General features: G+C 41.0%; 1 protein-coding gene across 1 annotated transcript in view; it reads right to left on the bottom strand.

Annotated features, from left to right (window-relative positions):
• The window catches only part of SMCHD1 (structural maintenance of chromosomes flexible hinge domain containing 1), a 153,053-nt gene that overhangs the window by 112,673 nt on the left and 19,450 nt on the right, over positions 1 to 20,930 (bottom strand). Inside the window, exons 5-8 of the mRNA XM_053571171.1 lie at positions 20,036 to 20,166; positions 7,308 to 7,422; positions 7,066 to 7,185; positions 1,113 to 1,279 (exon numbers count right to left, since the gene is read on the bottom strand). Coding sequence (XP_053427146.1) covers positions 1,113 to 1,279; positions 7,066 to 7,185; positions 7,308 to 7,422; positions 20,036 to 20,166 — 533 coding nt within the window. The remainder of the gene's footprint in view (positions 1 to 1,112; positions 1,280 to 7,065; positions 7,186 to 7,307; positions 7,423 to 20,035; positions 20,167 to 20,930) is intronic.

Genomic DNA, 20,930 nt, shown 5'->3' on the forward strand with positions numbered 1-20,930 from the left:
AAAAAAAAATAGAATCTATCTATAGCTGGAAAGGAACTACTTAAGCCATTAAATAAATATTTCTCTAATGTAGTCTAATGGCTATTTACTCCCTAGATGTTTTACTGGAATAAATACAAAACGACTTATTTTCAATACTAATATTTCACATAGATACACATGAATACGTATTTTTTACTTTAATAGGCTTGATGTATTCATTGGAAAACATTTATTGAGCATGACCACGTACTCTTCTACACATTAGACATACAAAAGATATTCCAGTGGGCAAAACCAGACAAAGAAATAAAAATACAGTAGACCCTCCATAGTTGGTCACCTAAAGGACTGTAACAAACTGGTGAACATACGGAGGTGGTCAACATAATCAACTAGGTTTACTCTACTGATACGTACACATGCTACGTGTCCAGTCTATGAAAATTTAGTCAACTTAAGGAGGTGGTCAATGTAGGGAAGTGGTCAACTACAGAGATTCTACTGTATGTAGTATAAAAGATTATGATATGTATGATGGAAAAGCATCACAAAATGGGAGACACAGAAGTGATGGTGCTGCATTTGATAAATTCTGAAGTTCGTTTTTAATTTTGTAATAGGTATCAAAAATCCTGTGCCTCAAATAATGGTCAGTACACTGGAAATGGTCTATAAATATTCATAGAATCAATGAATAGAAAACCATTTTAACAACCACATCAAAGGCTTGGTGCTTGTGGCTCAAGTGGCTAAGGCGCCAGCCGCATACATCTGAGCTGGCAGGTTCAAATCCAGCCCGGGCCCGCCAAACAACAATGATGGCTGCAACCAAAAAATAGCCAGGCGTTGTGGTAGATGCCTGTAATCCCAGCTATTTGGGAAGCAGAGGCAGGAGAATCACTTGAGCCCAGGAGTGGAGGTTGCTGTGAGCTGTGATGCTACAGCACTCTACCCAGGGTGACAGCTTGAGGCTCTGTCTCAAGGAAAAAAAAAAAAACCACCCACATCAAAGTACTTAATGCTGAAGAGAACTTCATGGTACAGGAGCAAAGAGGCTTCAATGTATCTGTATTCTTTTCTGGTCTTAAAGAAGATAAATAGCACCATTTCCTGAACCAAATATTACTTACGCTAACTGTTGCGTCCACAGATGGAAATAATTTTTCAAGTACTGTATGTGTTCTGGTTGTACTCCTGTGATAACCACAGCAGTAAAACTATTTTTTTCCTTCTCCTCTGTGATAAGTTGATGTAGAAATCTTTCATCATCATTTGTAATGTGTACGGAATCAGATGGCTGAGAGAGGTAATATAAAGATAATTAATTATCATCATCTGAATTACAATTGTACAAATTAAGTACAACATCGAACTTTAATGTGACTGATTCACTTGGATAGTTTAAGAAATAGGCTTCAGAAAAACTTCTGGAGAAAAGTGGCCCAATACAACAAACTGGCTTAGTGTGTGAAAACCCTAAAGGCCAGGAGAACTTTCACCTAGACTGCTAAAATGACATACATAAAGAATACTTCACCTCATAATGCTAAGCCAATCTTAGAATCATTAAGAAAAAGGTAAAGACAGATACTGAATTTTAAAATGTCTTTAAAAACTGAGGACATTTACACCCCAGGATGGAATGTGTCCTTACTTGGGATATCTACCACTGAATGTGGGCAGGACCAATGCCTAGCCCTCCCTATTCAAGAAAACTAGAGGGAAGACTGGTCCCTCTAGTGTCTGTTTGCTGAGCCCAAATAGTTTTTTAAGGGAAGTAAAATCATCCTGGGCACCACTCTAATATCTGTAGCTTATGGAAGGGAGTGAATATGAGGATAAAAATTACAATCTTCTCAATCTGTAGTGAGTCTACATACTTAAACATTTGCATGTATACATGTGTATGTGTACATATGCACATATATTCAGTTATGTGCCAAAAGACCACAGATACAGTGATGGTACCATGAGATATGATACTACATTTTTACTGTACTTTTTCTATGTCTAGGCACACAAATACTTACCATTGGTGTTACAACTACGTAAAGTGTTCAGGATAGTAACTGTACAAATTTGTAGACCAGAAGCAGCAGGATATACCATATAGCTAACTCATCTAAGCTTGTGTAAGTACACCTATTAAGTTCACATAATGACAAATCACCTCATGATGCATTTCGTAGAGTATATTATTGTTAAATAATGCATGTTTGCATATACTAACTATATTACTACAGACATAAAAAAAGTTAAGAATAGAAATACATACTAAACTATTATATCTAAGGTTCTGGTTGTTTTTTTTTTCCTTTTGAGACACTCTCACTACATCACCCTCAGTAGAGTGCTGTGGCATCACAGCTCACAGCAACCTCAAACTCTAGGGCTTAAGCAATTCTCTTGCCTCTGCCTCCCCAGTAGCTGGGACTACAGGTGCTCGCCACAATGTCCGGCTATTTTTTTGTTGTAGTTGTCATTGTTATTTAGCTGGACCAGGCTGGGTTCGAATCCACCAAACTCGGTGTATGTGGCTGGCACCATAACTACTGTGCTACGGGTGCCAAGCCGTACTGGTTGGTTTTTTAAAATGTAATTTAAAAACACTTTATTTTTAGAGTTATGATCTTGCTCTGTCATACAAGCTGTAGTGCAGTAGCCAAATCATAGCTCACCGCAGCCCCAAACTCCTGACCTGAAGTAATCCTGCTTCAGCCTCCCAGGACTATAGAATTACAGGCACACCACAATGCTCAGTTAATTTTTTTATTTTTCTGTAGATACAAGGTCTCAGTATGTTGTCCCAGTTGGTCTTGAAATTCTGCCCTTAAATGAGCTTCCCACCTTGTCCTCCTAAAGTACTGAGATTATCAGTGTGAGCCATCACCCCTGGCCTCTAAATAATTCTTATTCTTGCATAGTTTATGTGTAAGTAGATGTTATGGCTATAGACGGCACACAGTTACAGTCCCAGCTCTAGGAGGCTAAGGTGGGAAGGCTAAGTCCAGATATTTGAGGTTAAAGTGAGCTATGATCAGACCATTGCACTCCAGACTGGGTGACATAACAAGACTCCACCTCTAAAAAAGAAAATAGCATGTATTATTACTTTCTTAATTAAAAATAGAACCAAACCCTTCAAAATCTACAATCTAATACATCTTTATACCCTAAGTCACTAATATAGCTGTAATTCATATTGTATAAGTAACATTTTATACTTTCAGGCTTTGCACCTGCAGCTCAGTGGTTAGGGCACCAGCCACATACACCAGAGCTGGTGGGTTCAAACCCAGACCAGGCCTGGCAACAACAATGAAAACTACAACCAAAAAATAGCCGGGTGTTGTGGTGGGCTCCTATAATCCCAGCTACTTGGGAGGCTGAGGCAAGAGAATCGCATAAGCCCAAAAGTTTGAGGTTGCTGTGAGCTGTGACGCCATAGCACTGAACCAAGGGTGACATAGTAAGACTCTGTCTCAAAAAAAAAAAAAAAAATGTATACTTTGAAAGTTAGTAGATTAGTCTAGGTTTATTAATGATCCAAGTTCATTATCCAAATATTTATCAAAAATGTACTCTAGCCCTATGTCTGAACCATGCCCGAGGAAAATAGGCTTAAAAAAGTAGCTTACGGCTATAATCCTAGTACTCTAGGAGGCCAAGGCAGGCAGAGCACTTGAGCTCGTGAGTTCAAAACCAGTGTGAGCAAGAGTGAAATTCCCATCTCTAAAAATAGTTGGGTTTTATGGAGGGTGCCTGTAGTCCCAGTTACTCGGTAGGCTGAAGCAAGAGACTTGCTTAAGCCCAGGAGTTTGAGGTTGCTGTGAGCTATGACGCCACCGCGTCCTATAGAGTGCAACAAAGTAAGACTCTGTCTTAAAAAAAAAAGCTCAGTGCCCATAGCACAGTGGTTACAGCACCAGCCACATACACTGAGGCTGGCAGGTTGGAACCCAGCCTGGGCAACCCAAACAACGCCAACTGTAACAAAAATAATAGCCCGTTGTTGTGGCAGGCGCCTGTAGTCCCAGCTACTTGGGAGGCTGAGGCAAGAAAATCGCTTAACCCCAAGAGTTTGAGCTTGCTGTGAGCTGTGATGCCATGGCATTCTACCCAGGGCAACATAGTGAGCCTCTCTCTCAAAAAGTAAAAATAAAAAATAGCCGGATATTGTGGCAGGTGCCTGTAGTCCCAGCTACTTGGGAGGCTGAGGCAAGAGGATCACTTGAATCCAGGAGTGTGAAGTTGCTCTGAGCTAAGATGTCACAGCATTCAACCAAGGGTGACCAAGTGAGATTATGTCTCCCAAAAAAGAGAGAGAGAGAGAAAAGACGGAATATTGTTATGTAAATATACCAAAATATGTAATTTGTTAAGTAAATGAAACACACTAAAAGAGAAAACAATGGGTTGAGCAAAAGTTAAGAAATTTCCTGGGCCAGGAATGGTGGCTCACACCTATATTCCTAGCACTCTAGAGGGCAAAGCCAGGATGATTGCTGAAAGTCAGGAGTTTGAGACCAACCTGAACAAAAACAAGATCCCATCTCTAATAAAAAAAGGAAATGCATGCCTGGAGTCCCAGCAATTCAGTAGGCTAAGGCAGGAAGATTGCTTAAATCCAGGAGTTTGAGGTTGCGGTGAGTTATCCTGCCACTGCACTCTAGCCAGAATGACAGAATGACACTGTCTCAGAAAAAAAAAAAAAAAAAAAAAAAAAGAAAGAAAGAAAAGGAGGGCGCTGGCCATAGCTCAGTGACTAGGGCGCTGGCCACATACACCCAGGCTGGCTGGTTCGAACCCAGCCCAGGCCAGCTAAACAACAATGGCAACTGCAACAAAAAAACAGCCGGACGTTGTGACAGGTGCCTGCAGTCCCAGCTACTTAGGAGGCTGAGGAAAGAGAATCACTTAAGCCCAAGAGTTTGAGGTTGCTGTGAGCTGTGATGCCACAGCATGCTACTGAGAGCGACACAATGAGACTCTGTCTTAAAAAAAAAAAAAAAAAAAAAAAAACTCATTCAGCCCAGTAATGATGAAAGAAAAGGTATTTTTTTACTTATAAAACTGTCAACATCCAGCCTAAGACAGAGCAAGACCTCGCCTCTAAAAACAGCCAGGCATTGTGGTGGGCCCCTATAGTCCCAGAAACTCAGCAGGCTAAGGCAAGAGACTCGCTTGAGCCCCAGAGTTTGAGGTTGTTGCGAGCTATAACACCATGGCATTCTACCAAGGGCAACAAGGAAAAAAAAGAAAAAAAAAAAACTATCAACATTTTGCTGCCTTTTCCCCTTCTCCTTCGTTTTAAAAGTTAGGAAATTATCAGACTGGTATTATTTCAATATATAGTTGTTAGAAGTGTATCTGATATGGGGTTTAACCTTGCATTAAGTAAATCTGTAATACATACCACAAACATTTAACGTGGCTCATGCCTGTAATCCTAGCACTCTAGGAGGCCAAGGCAGGTGGATTGCCTAAGCTCATGGGTTTGAGAACAGCCTGAGCCAGAGCGAGACCTCTTATCTAAAAATAGCTGGGCATTGTGGCGGGCGCCTATAGTCCCAGCTACAGCTGAGGCAAGAGAATCACTTAAGCCCAAGAGTTTTAGGTTGCTGTGAGCTATGTTGCCATGGCACTCTACTGAGGGCGACAAAATGAGACTCTGTCTAAAAAAAAAAAAAGTTCCAATTCATTCACAGCCATTAAAATTCTAACAATCTAAACTAAGAAAAAAAAAATGTAACCCAGGAAAAAATGTTATACAAAGATATTCATAGTCAGGCTGAGCACAGTGGCTCAGACCTATAATCCTAGCACTCTGGAAGGCTAAGATGGGCAGATTGCTTGAACTCATGAGTTTGAGACCAGCCTGAACAAGAGCGAGATCCCATCTCTAAAAAGTAGCCAGCATTGTGGCAGGTACCTGTAGTACCAGCTACTTGAGGGCTGAGACAAGAGGTTCGCTTGAGCCCAAGATTTTGAGGTTAATTTGAGCTATGTCACCATAGCACTCTACCCAAAGTGACAAAGTGAAAGTCTCAAAAAAAAAAAGATATTCATGGGAATGTCTTTATACACACAGTAAAATCCTCTACATAGCCTAAATGTGCAGCTGAACAGTTAAGTTACAATACGTTATATTCACTGAAATATTATTAAGCTATTAAAAATGTGCTGCTAGGCCAGGCACAGTGGCTCACACCTGTAATCCTAACACTCTGGGAGACTGAGGTAGGTGGATTGCCTGAGCTCACCAGTTCAAGACCAGCCTGAGCCAGAGTGAGACCTTGTCTCTAAAAACAGCTGGGCATTGTGGCAGGTGCCTGTAGTCCCAGCTACCTGGGAGGCTGAGGCAAGAAAATCACTTAAGCCCAAGAGCTGGAGGTTGCTGTGAGCTGTGACGCCACAGCCCTCTACCAAGGGTGACATAATGAGACTCTGTCTCAAAACAAAACAAAAAAATTATGTTTCAAACAGAAGAGTTGAGGAAATATACAATAAATACCATTTACTCCCTAACAAGATTCTGTCCTATTAAAATGAAAATCTGAAGGCAAACTTCTAACAGAAATCTCTCTCTTATTTGTCCTGGAGGTCTGATTTCCTAGAAGTCTATTACCCTTTAACTATATTTCTAATCTATTTCTTTGATTGTTATACAACAAAGATTTTAACACCCAAATTCAGACTAAGGAGAAAAGTTTACAATCTTACAATTTATAGACAGCTTTCTGTGCTTTGAGACAACTTGTTATCTGAAGACTTTTCAGCCTGAGAAAGCAGATAAATGCTAATTTTTACTACTCACGTAACTGAAAGAAAAAGACTGAAAAAGTTACTTCAAAAGTTTCATAGCTTCAAGTCTGAAAAATAACTTTGGCATCACAGAAATCAGAAAAATGTTCTGGGCGGCGCCTGTGGCTCAGTGAGCAGGGCACAGGCCCCATATGCCAGAGTGACAGATTGAAACCCAGGCCCAGCCAAACTGCAACCACAAAAAAAACAAGAAAGAATAATGTTCTGCTTCATCATCTATCAGAAGAAAGACATTTATAATGACGGATTGGAAGGTACCTTTCTGTTTCTAATATATCCACTGTATATCGCCTCTTTATTTTCCTCCTTCTTCTCAAAATCTTCTTTTGAAAGCACAAACTCATGAACATCTTGGGAATCTGCAGGTTTACTTATCATCTGTTAAATATTAAAAAGAGTACTTTTAAAATTCCTAATAGTTACACTGTTTATAACACATTTCTAGAGTTAACCTCAAAATATTTTGATCAACTTTCATTTTAAAAAATCTTTTTACTTACTCTGGCTGACTGTCCAACAAAGAAAACAGCCTGCTTGCCCCCAACACCAAAATAGGAAATATCACTATTTAAACTGCGAGGCACTGGTGCTGGACGGACATATCCAGAATGATCACTAAAACAAACCATAACAGTGATTTTTAAACAAGTTATTTGAATGTCAAAGGAAAATTTTCTAGTACTTTTTTGTTATTGCTAACGTCCCTAACCGAACCCTAATTCACAAGTGAAATAATCAGTACCAAAAGTCCAGATACCATTATCTACAGCAGCGCCTGTGGCTCAGTCGGTAGGGCACCGGCCCCATATACCGAGGGTGGCGAGTTCAAACCCGGCCCCAGCCAAACTGCAACCAAAAAATAGCCGGGCGTTGTGGTGGGCGCCTGTAGTCCCAGCTACTCAGGAGGCTGAGGCAAGAGAATCGCTTAAGCCCAGGAGTTGGAGGTTGCTGTGAGCTGTGTTAAGGCCATGGCACTCTACCCGAGGGCAGTACAGTGAGACTCTGTCTCTACAAAAAAAAAAAAAAAAAAAAGATACCATTATCTAGTCCAATGGTTCTCAAAGTGCAATCTGCAGACCAGCTGCATCAGCTTCACCTGAAAACTTTAAGAAACACAATTCTCCAGCCTCATTCTACTAAATCAGAAAAATTGGTGGCACCGATAGCTCAGTGGGTAGGGCACTGGCCACATACACTGAGGCTGGCAGGTTTGAAACTGGTCCAGGCCAGCTAAACAACAATGACAACCGCAACAAAAAAAGTAACCAGGCATGTGGCAGGCACCTAGATTCCCAGCTACTTGGGAGGCTGAAGCAAGAGAATAGCTTAAGCCCAAGAGTTGGAGGTTGCTGTGAGCTGTGACGCTACAGCACTCTACCCAGGGCGAAAGCGGGAGGGGAGGGGAGAGGAGGGCAGGAGAGGGGAGGGGAGGGGAGAGGAGAGGAGAGGAGAGAATAGAAGAGCTCTCATAGTAAACAATACTAAATAAATATCCCTATTGTCATTATGTCTCTAGAACAGCGGTTCTCAACCTGTGGGTCGCGACCCACAGGAACTGTATTAAAGGTTCCTGTATCCAGAGTGACAGAGTAAGGCATTAGAAAGGTTGAGAACCACTGCTCGTGAACCTTCCCTTCAAATTGTTTGCTGAGTTAAAACTTAAGAAGGTATTTTCTAAGGAATAATGGGGATAAATGCAAAGGAAATCCTCCTTTCCGTGTAACATGACTAATGAAGAGCTCTGAGGGAACTTCCACTGCACCATTAACACTCTGGAGAAGAAACATTACTGGTCTTTTAACATACAGGCAGTCACTAGGGGCATCATTTCACAAAATCAGAAATAAGCAGAATTGGAAGTAAGATTGAAATCACTTTTTTTTTTTTCTGAGACAGTCTCAGCTCTGTAACCCTGGTTGGAGAACTTTGGCATCATCATAGCTCATAGCAACCTCAAACGATCATCTTGCCTCAACCTTCCGAAAGACTGGGAGTATAGGAGTCCGCCACAACACCCACTAGTTTTTCTATTTTTAGTAGAGATGGGGTCTCCCTCTTGCTCAGGCTGGTCTTGGAACTCCTGAGCTCCAGCAATCCAGCCGCCTTGGCCTCCCAGAATGCTAGGCTTGCAGGCGTGAGCCATGGCACCTGGCCTGGAATCACTTTTAAAATGAATGGAAAAGTTGGACAACACCTGTGGCTCAGTGGGTAGGGCACCGGCCCCATATGTGGTGGGCGCCTGTAGTCCCAGCTACCTGGGAGGCTGTGGCAAGAGGATCACCAAAGCCCAAGAGTTGGAGGTTGCTGTGAGCTATGATGCCATAGCACTCTACCGAGGGTGAAAAAGTGAGACTCTGTCTTAAGAAAAAAAAAAAAAAGAATGGAAAGTTTAAAAGCAGGTGTCACACAGCTAGAGAGAATTAGAAACTAGAAATAAGCATTCAAAAAACTTACCCATGAGAAACAAAAAGGTAACTGAAAATATAAAAGTGAGGTTAAAAGAAATGAATGACCAAAGGAAAATATCTCATAAGTTTAAAGGTAAATTCTAGGGAAAAAAGGAGAGAAAGAATAGTTAATAGCTGCAACTATTCTTTTTTGAGGTGGGGCTGGGGCTGCATTTGAACCCACCACCTCTGGTATATGGAGCCAGCGCCCTACTCCATTGAGCCACAGGCACCACCCAGCTGCAAATATTCTTAAACACAGCTCCACAGATCCAGGAAGACCAAGTGTCCAAACAGGACAAATAAAAAGAAATCATGGCTCGGCGCCTGTGGCTCAAGCGGCTAAGGCGCCAGCCACATACACCTGAGCTGGCAGGTTTGAATCCAGCCTAGACCGCCAAACAATAATGATGGCTGCAACCAAAAAATAACTGGGCGTTGTGGCAAGCGCCTGTAGTCCCAGCTACTTGGGCGAGTGAGGCAGGAAAATAGCTTAAGCCCAGGAGTTGGAGGTTGCTGTGAGCTGTAAAGCCATGGCACTCTACCCAGGGTGATACCTTGAGGCTCTGTCTCCAAAAAAAAAGAGAAAGAAAAAAAAGAAATCCACGTCAATATTAACACAAAAAAAACGAAGTTTAGAAATTATTTATTTTTTTGTCCTAACATCAAAGAAAGGCCTGGGACCAGCCTGAGCAAGAGTTCAACCCTGTCTCCATTAAACTCTGGAGGCTAAGGCAGGTGAATCACTTGAGCCCAGGAGTTTGAGACTGCTGTGAGCTAGGGTGAGGCCATGGTACTGGCCTACGTAACATAGCATAACTGTCTCAAAACAAAAAAGATCCCCCAAATCAAACTCTCCAAACCACTGACAAATTGTGCATTCATTAGCAGCACCTTCCCAAACATTTCATTCACATTTCGAGCTATCTGTGCTGCATTGGTTCCACAATGGAACTTCTATTTGAAAGTTACATGAATCTTTTACTTATCCATAGTTTTACAAAAACTGCTCTAAATTGAATTGGAAAGACAATCATAAGTCAAAACATTTGTTTGAAAGAATGAGTATATAGCTGGGCGTGGTGGCTCATGCCTGTAATCCTTGCACTCTGAGAGGTCCAGGCAGGTGGACTGCTTGTAGTCAGGAGTTTGAGACCAGCTGAGCAAGAGTGAGACACCCCCCCACCACTAATTATTGAAAAACGAGCACAACTTTGTGGTAGGTGCCTGTAGTCCCAGCTATTCAGGAGGCTGAGGCAGGAGGATCACTTGAGTCCAAGAGTTTAAAGTTGCTGTGAGCTATGATGACACAATGGCACTCTATCTAGGGTGACAGAGTGAGACTCTGTCAAAAAAAAAAAAAAAAAAAGAAAAAGGGAAGGGAAAGGGAAAAGGGGAAAGGGGGAGGAAAGGGAAGGGAAGGGAAGGAGAAAGGGAAGGGAAAGGGAGCGGTGCCTGTGGCTCAAAGGAATAGAGCAAAGCCCGATATGCTGGAGGTAACGGGTTCAAATCCAGCCCCGGCCAAAAACTGCATTAAAAAAAAAAAAAAAGGAAAAGAAAAGAAAGAGAAAGAGTGAGAGAAGATGTACCTTTACAATAAAAATAAAACAAGTATCAAAACTAAAATGTCAGAGATATCAACTGTCAAACTTACTACATAAAGAAAATTAGACATTTCCTTCTTAATGGCTGTGAAGTCTGTGATGTTTTAACTTGTCCTATTCCATTGCCCTCTCACTAAGTGCTCCACAGCAGCCCTGAAAACCAACAGTCCCACAGCCACTAGAAGGGTAGGAATAGGTTTGGAGTCTCTAAAAAGCCTCATCCTCAGGAAATTGTCGTTAATGGACCTGTCTACCAGGTCCCTAAGAATTCTCACCTGCAGGGGTCCTTGTCTTGATTTGCTCAATTCAAAGCTTGCTTTCTAGGAATAGTTTCCCACCCCACCCCACCCCCTTGTTGGCCAAAAACCATCAGAGACAATTGTTTATCATCACAGCTGCCTGAGGCAATGAAAACAGTTGAGACAAACAATAATCTGATCAAATCAAAAACTTAAAAAGGAAAAGCTGTGGAATGAGAGGTCCACAGTGGTTTTTAAAAGCTTCAACAGACTCGTGAGAACTTAGAAGGTCACACCCATGCATAGGCCTGCACACAAGCTCAATGAAGAATTGAGATTCAGGCCCCAATTAGTCACCTCTGCATAACCTTTAAGTTCCATGCAAGCAAGTAGAGAACCTAAACTAGAGGGTGTGACAAAGCCTTAAAATCATACCCTGTTAAGTACACAGAGACCCTTAGCAAAAGCGTGGACATATGGTGTGTCAAGGTATTTAAGAAATTGTTCACTCATTAGTTGACCATTAAGCTAACTGCAAAGAGGTTCCAACGATAACATGAGATTAAGGATACAGAGTCAGTTCAGGGACGCTACCACACAAACAACAGAAGCAACATCAAGCTCTGGGGAGGGGAGGATCAGATTCCCAGAGTTATTATGCTTCATTACTCAGTATCTCCAGTTCTCAATAAAAAAATTATAATATAAATCATGCAAAGAAATATTAAAGTATGCCCCTAAGACAGGAAAAAGAGCAGTTAGCAAAAACTTCCCAGAAGCAGTTTAGCTATTTTAAGTATATTCAAATGTCTAATAAACTAAAGAATGAGAATGGTATTTCATCAAATAAAAAAAGCAGAGACAGAAATTATAAAAACAAACAAACAGAAATTATGGATCTAGAAAGACAATAATTGAAATGAAAAATTCATGGGCGGCGCCTGTGGCTCAGTCGGTAGGGTGCCGGCCCCATATACCAAGGGTGACGGGTTCAAACCCGGCCCTGGCCAAAGTGCAACCAAAAAATAGCCGGGCGTTGTGGCGGGCGCCTGTAGTCCCAGCTACTCGGGAGGCTGAGGCAAGAGAATTGCTTAAGCCCAGGAGTTGGAGGTTGCTGTGAGCTGTGTGAGGCCATGGCACTCTACCGAGGGCCATAAAGTGAGACCCTGTCCCTACAAAAAAAAAAAAAAAAAAAAGAAATGAAAAATTCACTTAAGAAACCCATGAGCAGGCTTGGCACCTGTAGCTCAAGCGGCTAAGGCGCCAGCCACATACACCAGAGCTGGCGGGTTTGAATCCTAACTGGGCCTGCCAAACAATGACAATTACAACCAAAAAATAGCCGGGCGTTGTGGCGGGCGCCTGTAGTCCCAGCTACTCGGGAGGCTGAGGCAAGAGAATTGCTTAAGCCCAGGAGTTGGAGGTTGCTGTGAGCTGTGTGAGGCCATGGCACTCTACCGAGGGCCATAAAGTGAGACCCTGTCCCTACAAAAAAAAAAAAAAAAAAAGAAATGAAAAATTCACTTAAGAAACCCATGAGCAGGCTTGGCACCTGTAGCTCAAGCGGCTAAGGCGCCAGCCACATACACCAGAGCTGGCGGGTTTGAATCCTAACTGGGCCTGCCAAACAATGACAATTACAACCAAAAAATAGCCGGGCGTTGTGGCGGGTGCCTGTAGTTCCAGCTACCTGGGAGGCTGAGACAAGAGAATCACCTAAGCCCAGGAGTTGAAGGTTGCTGTGAGCTGTGACGCAACAGCACTCTACCCAGGGCAACAGCTTGAGGCTCTGTCTCAGGAAAAAAAAAAAAAGAAAGAAAGAAACCCATGAGCAATTTGAGTTGGCAGAAAAATCCATGAACTTGAAAGCAGGATGATCAAGATTATTCAGTCTAAGAGACAAAAAGAAAAATCATGAGAGCCTCAGAGACCTGTTAAATAGGATCAAGTCTATGAATATATGAATAACAGCAATCATAGGAGGAGTGGAAAGAAATAGTTATCTGGAGAAATAACGGCCCCAAACTTGCCAAAACTGATGAAAAACATCATTCTATATATTCAAGAAGCTTAACAAATTCCAAATAGAATGAAGTCAGAAAGATCCATACGTAGAGACATCAGTGCTGAACCATCAAAAGACACAAAGAATCTTGAAAGCAGTGAGAAATAATCTGTTACACAGAAGGGACCCTCGATAAGATTATCAGCTGATTTGTTTGGGGGGGGGGGGTTGTTTGTTTGTTTTTCGAGATAGAGCCTGGGTAGAGTGCTGTAGCATCACAGCTCACAGCAACCTCCAACTCCTGGGCTCAAGCGATTCTCCTGCCTCCACCTCCCAAGTGGCTGGGACTACAGGCGTCCACCACAATGCCCAGCTACTTTTTGGTTGCAGCCGTCATTGCTGTTTGCAGGCCCTGGCTGGATTTGAGCCCGCCAGCTCAGGTGTATGTGGCTGGTGCGTGAGCCACAGGCGCAGAGCCTATCAGCTGATTTCTTATCAGAAACAAAAAGCCAGAAAGCAATGCGCTAACATATTTAAAGTGTTAACAAAGAGTGTCAGCCAAGAGTTCTTTACCCAGCACAAGCAGATTTCAAAAATATCAATACGACATCCCTACATAAACAAAAACTAAAGAAATTCTTCACTAGTAGATCTGCTCTACAGGATCTACTGAAGAGTCTGGGGCTGAAATAAAAGATTAGAAAGCAACTCAAATACACACGAAGAAATAAAAAAGTAGGGGTTAACTACATAAATAATTGGGAAAGACAGTATAAATGTATTTTTTTCTTTATAACTCTTTTTTTAGCTGGCAAGGTGGCTCACGCCTGTAATCCTAGCACTCTGGAAGGCTGAGGTGGGTGGATTGCTTGAGCTCATGAGTTCAAGTTTGCTCAAACCCCAAGAGTTTGAGCTGTGAGCTATGATGCCATGGCACTCTGCCCAGGGTGTTGAGAGTCTGTCTCCAAAAAAAAAAATACATAAATATATGAACTTTTTTTTCTCCTACTTGGTATTTAAAATAATGGCATATGGGCGGCGCCTGTGGCTCAAAGGAGTAAGGTACCAGCCCCACATGTCGGAGGTGGCAGGTTCAAACCCAGCCCCAGCCAAAAGCTGCAAAAATAAATGAATAAATAAATAAATAAAATATTGGCATATGGGCTAGGCCAGGTGATTCACACCCGTAATCCCAGCACTTGGGAGGCCGAGACAGGTGGATTGCCTGAGCTCACAGGTTCAAGATCAGCCTGAACCAGAGCAAGACCTCATCTCTAAGAATAGCTGGGCATTGTGACAGAAGCCTGTAGTCCCAACTACTTGTGAGGCTGAGGCAAAGAAAATCACTTAAGCCCAGGAGTTTGAGGTTGCTGTGAGCTATGATGCCACTGCACTGTACAAAGAGTGACAAAGTGAGACTCTGTCTCAAAAAAATAAATAAATAAAATAACAGCATAAAACAGTGATGATGGGGTTATAATGTATAAAAATCTCATTTACATGAAATTTATAAGAGTATACAGGAGTGCAAGAGAAGAAGCTATGTATAACTGCAGCAGTTTTTGTATACTATAGACATTTAATTGTCATTAATCCAAACCAGACTATTATGTTGGCAGACTAGTGGCAAGGGAATTAAAAAAAAATAATTTCTGTCAGAAATTAAGATGCTAAAAAACAAAAAAGAAATAAAAAAAAAAAAAGAAATTAAGATGCTAATTGTAGGCTCAGCACCCACAGCACAGTGGTTATGGCGTCAGCCACATACACCGAGGCTGGTGGGTTTGAACCCAGTGTGGGCCAGCTAAACAACAATGACAATCGCAATAAAAAATAGGGCATTGCCGTGGGGCGCCTGTAGTCCCAGCTACTTGGGAGGCTGAGGCGAATCTCTTAAGCCCAAGAGTCTGAGGTTGCTGTGAGCTGTGACGCTACAGCACTCTACTGAAGTCGACATAGTGAAACTGTCTCAAAAAAAAGAAAAGTAATTAGTGACTGCCAGGAGTAAGGAGAAGGGGAGAATAGGGAATGACTATCACTGGTTATAAGGCTTCTTTTGGAATGGTAAAAATGTTCTGGAATTAGAGGTAATGGCTGTGTGATTTTGTGACCACACTCAAAACTAATGAACTGTGTACTATAATACTGTGAATTTTGCCTACCATGACCAGCCACCCCACTACTAGGTTATTTACCCAAAGGAAAAAAAGACATTCTATCATAAAGACTTTTACACTTGAATGGTTATAGCAGCACAATTCACAATCTCAGTGACGTGGGAAAAAACCCTCAAGTGCCCATCAATACATGAATAAATAAAATGTGGTACATGTATATCAAGAGGCACTACTCAGCCATAAAATAAAAGTGATCTAGTATTTTTTCTAACAACGTGCATCAAAGTAGAGACCATTCTTCTAAGTGAAGTAGAGCAAGAATGGAAAACAAACACCCCATGTACTCAGTACTAAATTGGAACCGGCTGATCAACACTTAAGCGCACATACGGAAGTAAACCTCAATGGAAATTAAGGATGTGGGGGGATGGGTAAATTCACTCCTAACAGGTACAATGCACACTTTCTGGGTGAAGGGCACACTTGTAACTTTAGCTTAAAATGTATAAAAGCAAATTATGTAACCAAAATGTACATACCCTTGTGATATCCTGAAACAGAAAATGACAATAACACAATAAATAAAAATAAAAAAAAAAAAAAACCAGCAATAAATACTGTGACTTTTGGCTGGGACAGGTGGCTCATGAATGTAATCCTAACAGCTTGGGAAGCCAATGCAGAAGGATTGCTTAAGCTCGGGAGTTCAAGACTAACCTGATCAAGAGTACTCCATTTCTACCAAAAAAACCCCAGAAAACCTAGCTAGGCATGGTGATGAGTACCTGTAACCCTAGGTACTTGGGAGAATAAGGCAAGAGGATTGTTCCAGCTTAGGAGTTAGATGTTGCAGTGAGCTATAATGGTGCCACTGCACTATGCCCTGAGCAACAGAGCAAGACCCTCCCTCAAAAAGAAAAAAAATCTCTATAAATTTTATAGCCAATGATATAAATAAATTCAATCATGACACACTTTAGATACAAGCATTTACCTGTATAGTATGCCAATTTTATCTCAAAAGAATAAAAACCTTCAATCCATTATGCTTTCATTATTAGGAGAATGTGTATTAATATCTATAATTCATTTTAAACTGAATCAAAAAATAAGATGAACTGATGGTTGATGGGATAAATATGTAGTAAAGCAACTACCAACAGCAGAATCTAGGTGTGGGTATGTGGTTATTTGCTGCAGTACACTTTTCTGTATGCTTAAAAATGTTCATACTAAAATCCTATAGAAAAGAACAGTGCTAGGTAGCGCCCGTGGCTCAGTGAGTAGGGCACCGGCCCCATATACCGAGGGTGGCGGGTTCAAACACAGCCCCGCCCAAACTGCAACAAAAAATAGCTGGGCGGTGTAGTGGGTGCCTGTAGTCCCAGCTACTTGGGATTCTCTCTCTCTTGGGAGAATCGCTTAAGCCCAAAAACTGGAGGTTGCTATGAGCTATGATGCCATAGCACTCTAAGGAGGGTGACGGAGTGAAACTCTGTCTCAAAAAAAAGAAAGAAAAGGACAGTGCTGAGGTAACACTCCAATCCACATTGTAATTATTTCATAAGAAAACTAGCCTGAACTCTACCAAAAAATGACAAAATATGAAAAACACAAAAGGTGGGAGAACTATCATAAGGAAGAATACGCAGACATGACAACAGGAAAAAGCCCTAATATGGACATTATGGTACACATCATTCATCAATTTTTTGGGTGTGGAAGTGATTTTATGGTTATTTGTGAGAATGCCCTTATCCTCCTCACAGGATATGTATGTGCTACAGTATTTAGGAGTGAAATGTCACAAACTAACTGTAAATACTTTCAGGCTTTTTTTTTTTTTTTTTGGAGACAAGAGTCACCCAGGGTAGAGTACAGTGGCAGGAGCCTAGCGCACAGCAACCTCAAACTCCTGGGCTCAAGTGATCCTCTGGCCTCAGCCTCCCAAGTAGCTGGGACTCCAGGCATCCGCCACAAAGTCTTGCTCATTTTTTTATTTTTGGTAGAGATAGGGTCTCATTTTTGCTGAGGTTGGTCTCAAACTCCTGAGCTCAGGCGATCCTCCATCCGCCTTGGCCGCCCAGAGTGCTAGCTAGGATAAAAGGCGTGAGCCACCGCACAGTGCCTAACCCTAGATTTTAATTTGGCTGTATTCTTCTAATCATTCAAGCCTCAACTCAATCTAAAGAAGATATTCATTAGCCCGATCATATTAATGCACATTTCATTCACAGAAACAATCAATAACTGAAATTCTTATAAATGTAATTTTTGTTTCTCTAACAGAACATAAGCTACAGGACAAGAATTTCAGCTGTTATTGTACTTTTAGGCTATTCTTCCTCTTCTTCCGGTGTGTCTTACTACATCCATCCTTGTATCTAGTAAAAACTGAAATGTAAAGTAAAAACTGAAGAAGTAAAGCACCTGATAATTTATTCAACAAGAGCAGAAGCTAAAGGACTGAAGGATTGTATCTGATGTTGACAGAAGCTAGAGTGGATCTCAAGAGACTGATACAGAACTCAAAGACAGCATGAGTACACAGCAGCTAAAATGACTATTTACTGACACAAACACCTACGAAGCTAGGACCAAAACCAACAACATGGGCCAGGTGTGGTGGCTCATGCCTGAAATCCCAGCACTTTGGGAGGCCAAGGCAGGAAGATTGCTTGAAGTCTGGAGTTCAAGACTAGCCTGGACAACATAGCAAAATCTTTTCTCAACAAAAATGTAAATAACAATAGCAACAAGAAAAATGTTTATTAGGAAATTAAAATTTCCCTAATATTTGTGTTAAGTTTAAAAGCTTGTGTTGTGCTAAGATCTAGAGAAAAAAATCAAAGTCCACGTCCCATGAATCCAGTTAACATTTAATTTCTTTCTACTCTTCTGGTTCATCTAACTGATGTTCTTTTGAGCCTTTGGCCTAATCTGCCATCTATTTACAAGGAATGTCCAACCTTTTTTCTTTTCTGCTACACATTAGAAAAATAAGAGTTGTCTAGGGTCACACATTAAGCACACAAACACTAACAAAAGCTGATGGGAAAAAAAGGAAAAAAAAAAAATAAAAGATCTGTGTGTACTCTTCACGATAGCCAACATCACAGATAAAACAAAAGAGGCCTCAGGCCACAGGCCAGACGCCCCTGTATCTATTTTCCATTCTACCTAGTACTTCCAGTGCAGGCTAAATCTTATCTTTCACTATAAAAAATTGTGCTCTTGCCGTCTTCTCTCAAGATATTTTATAAACCCTTTTTAAATAGATGTCACATATATATGTAAATAGAGACTCAGAACAGTTACAGAAAAGTCTGAGGTCAGAAATGGGAAATAATAGCTAAAATGATATTCACTGCTTACTATATGCCAGCTCTGTCTTAAAAGATTTTATATGTAGGCCAGGCAAGGTGGTTCACGCCTATAATCCCAGCATTTAGGAGGCTGAGCTGGGTGGACTGCCTGAGCTCACAGGTTTGAGACCAGCCTGAGCCAGAGCAAGACCTCATCTCTAAAAATAGCCAGGTGTTGTGGTGGGCACCTGTAGTCACAGGTACTTGGGAGCCTAAGGCAAGAGGATCGCTTAAGCCTAGGTATTTGAGGCTGCTGTGAGCTATGATGTCACAGCACTCTACCGAGGGTGACAAACTAAGACTGTTTCTCACTCTTACAGTGGTACTGCTATCTTTACAGATTTGATGAAAATTACGAGAGTGCTGAATTTCCGAAGCATGAAGGCAAATGTGCTAACAATATTAATTTTAACACATTAATGGGCCTGATCCTTATACGTCCATGACTTTTCTCAACATAACACAGCAAGGAGCAAAACAGGTTATGAACAAAAACTACTTAGGCTCAGCACCTGTAGCTCAGTGAGTAGGGCGCTGGCCACATACACCGGAGCTGGCGGGTTCGAGCCCAGCATGGGCCTGCTAAACAACGACAACTGCAACCAAAAAATAGCCGGGTGCTGTAGCAGATGCCTGTAGTCCCAGCTACCTGGGAGGCTAAGGCAAGACAATCATTTAAGCCCAAGAGTTGGAGGTTGCTGTGAGCTGTGATGCCATGGCACTCTACAAAGGGCAACAGTTTGAGGCTCCCTCTCATAAAAAAAAACAAAAACAAAAAAAACTACTTAATAACAAGGCTTGATTCTTCTCCAGTATATTATGTAAAGTACACAACATAGTTTAAAATATCAAAAGAGTTATGAATCAAAGCTCTTCTTACTAGAGTTCAGCTACTGTTCCAAAAATACAAATCCTTTTATCTCTGACAGCTTTTAGCATATTTTGTCTTCCCTATGCCATTCTCTCTCAGGATATTTTCTACAAGCATATTCTGATATAAAACTCATGACTGGATTCTACTCCCCAATAGCTTCGAATCTTCTGCAAAACAGACTTCTGAAAGTAGAGCAATAATAGTGAGCTCCACAGAACCATGTGTAGTTTTAGACATTTTGCAAGTGGTACAAAGTGATTTCTAAACCCTATTTCTAAACCATTGTACTGCTCTAGCAGCTACACAGAATTAATAAGAAAAGGGGGAAAGCTCCAATGTACTCAACACATCACCTTAACTCCTACACACTTCAGCAAAGAGAGCTATTCAAGGCAAAGGTATCACATTATGTAGATCTATATCTGAAAATTGATCATAATGGTGCTATCATATAAAATTAGCCTAAATATGCTGGGTAACTTCAAAATTTCTATATATCTTGTGTATCTAAAGGCATGTTAAATTTTTACCCTTATTAAAATACACAGCTTCCCATAAAAAATTAAGGTTTTCTAACCTTTCAAAGTCACCTTGCCTTGTAAATTTTGACAACCTATACACAGCCCAGTTGTTAAGCTGCTTAGAGGTCATTCCTCTTCCATTATCCATCACTGCAACAGCAGGTTTTCCTTGTGTCTCATCAAAAAGCTGTGAAACAAAATAAGTTCAAAAAAAAAAAAAGGTTAAATCAATACTTAAAATATTGAAAGTTAAATATGAAAAAAAGTGATTCAATGGGCTCACTTATACACTGCAGTGGAAGTGTAAATTAATACTTTCTGAAAGATACTTTAGCTACATATATCATAAACTTCAGAATTCTTCATGTCCTTTAGCCTAGAAGTTCCCTTTCTCAGAATTTAACTTAAAGAAATAAGCAGAGATGCACACAAAGCCATATAGTAATATTCATCATCCCAGCTTTGCTTTCAGAGGTAAAAATATCTAAATATTCAACAACAGAACACTGACTATTTAACTTATATTACAGCCAGTAAGCTACTCTGTAGCAACAGAATATTGTTATTATAGAATATTCATGATATACAAATGTTAACAATGTACTATTTAAGGAAAATAGAATATAAAAATTAAAATGTACATGTACATGTATACATATATGCACAGAAAAAGGGCACATGACAAAATTTTCAACAGATGAAGAGATATGACAATTGTTTCTACATATAGTTTATTTTCTAATTTTTGTCCCATCACCTTATACTACTTTTTTTTTTTTTGTGCAACAGAATCTCACTTTGTTGCCCCCAGTATACGATGGCATCATAGCTCACAGCAACTTCTGACTCTTGGGCTCAAGAGATTCCCTTGCAGCTCGGTGCCTATGGCTCAAGTGGCTAAGGCGCCAGCCATGTACACCTGAGCTGGCAGGTTCAAATCCAGCCTGGGCC

Source organism: Nycticebus coucang, chromosome 19 (genome assembly GCF_027406575.1).
Source record: "Nycticebus coucang isolate mNycCou1 chromosome 19, mNycCou1.pri, whole genome shotgun sequence".
Taxonomy (NCBI): Eukaryota; Metazoa; Chordata; class Mammalia; order Primates; family Lorisidae; genus Nycticebus; species Nycticebus coucang.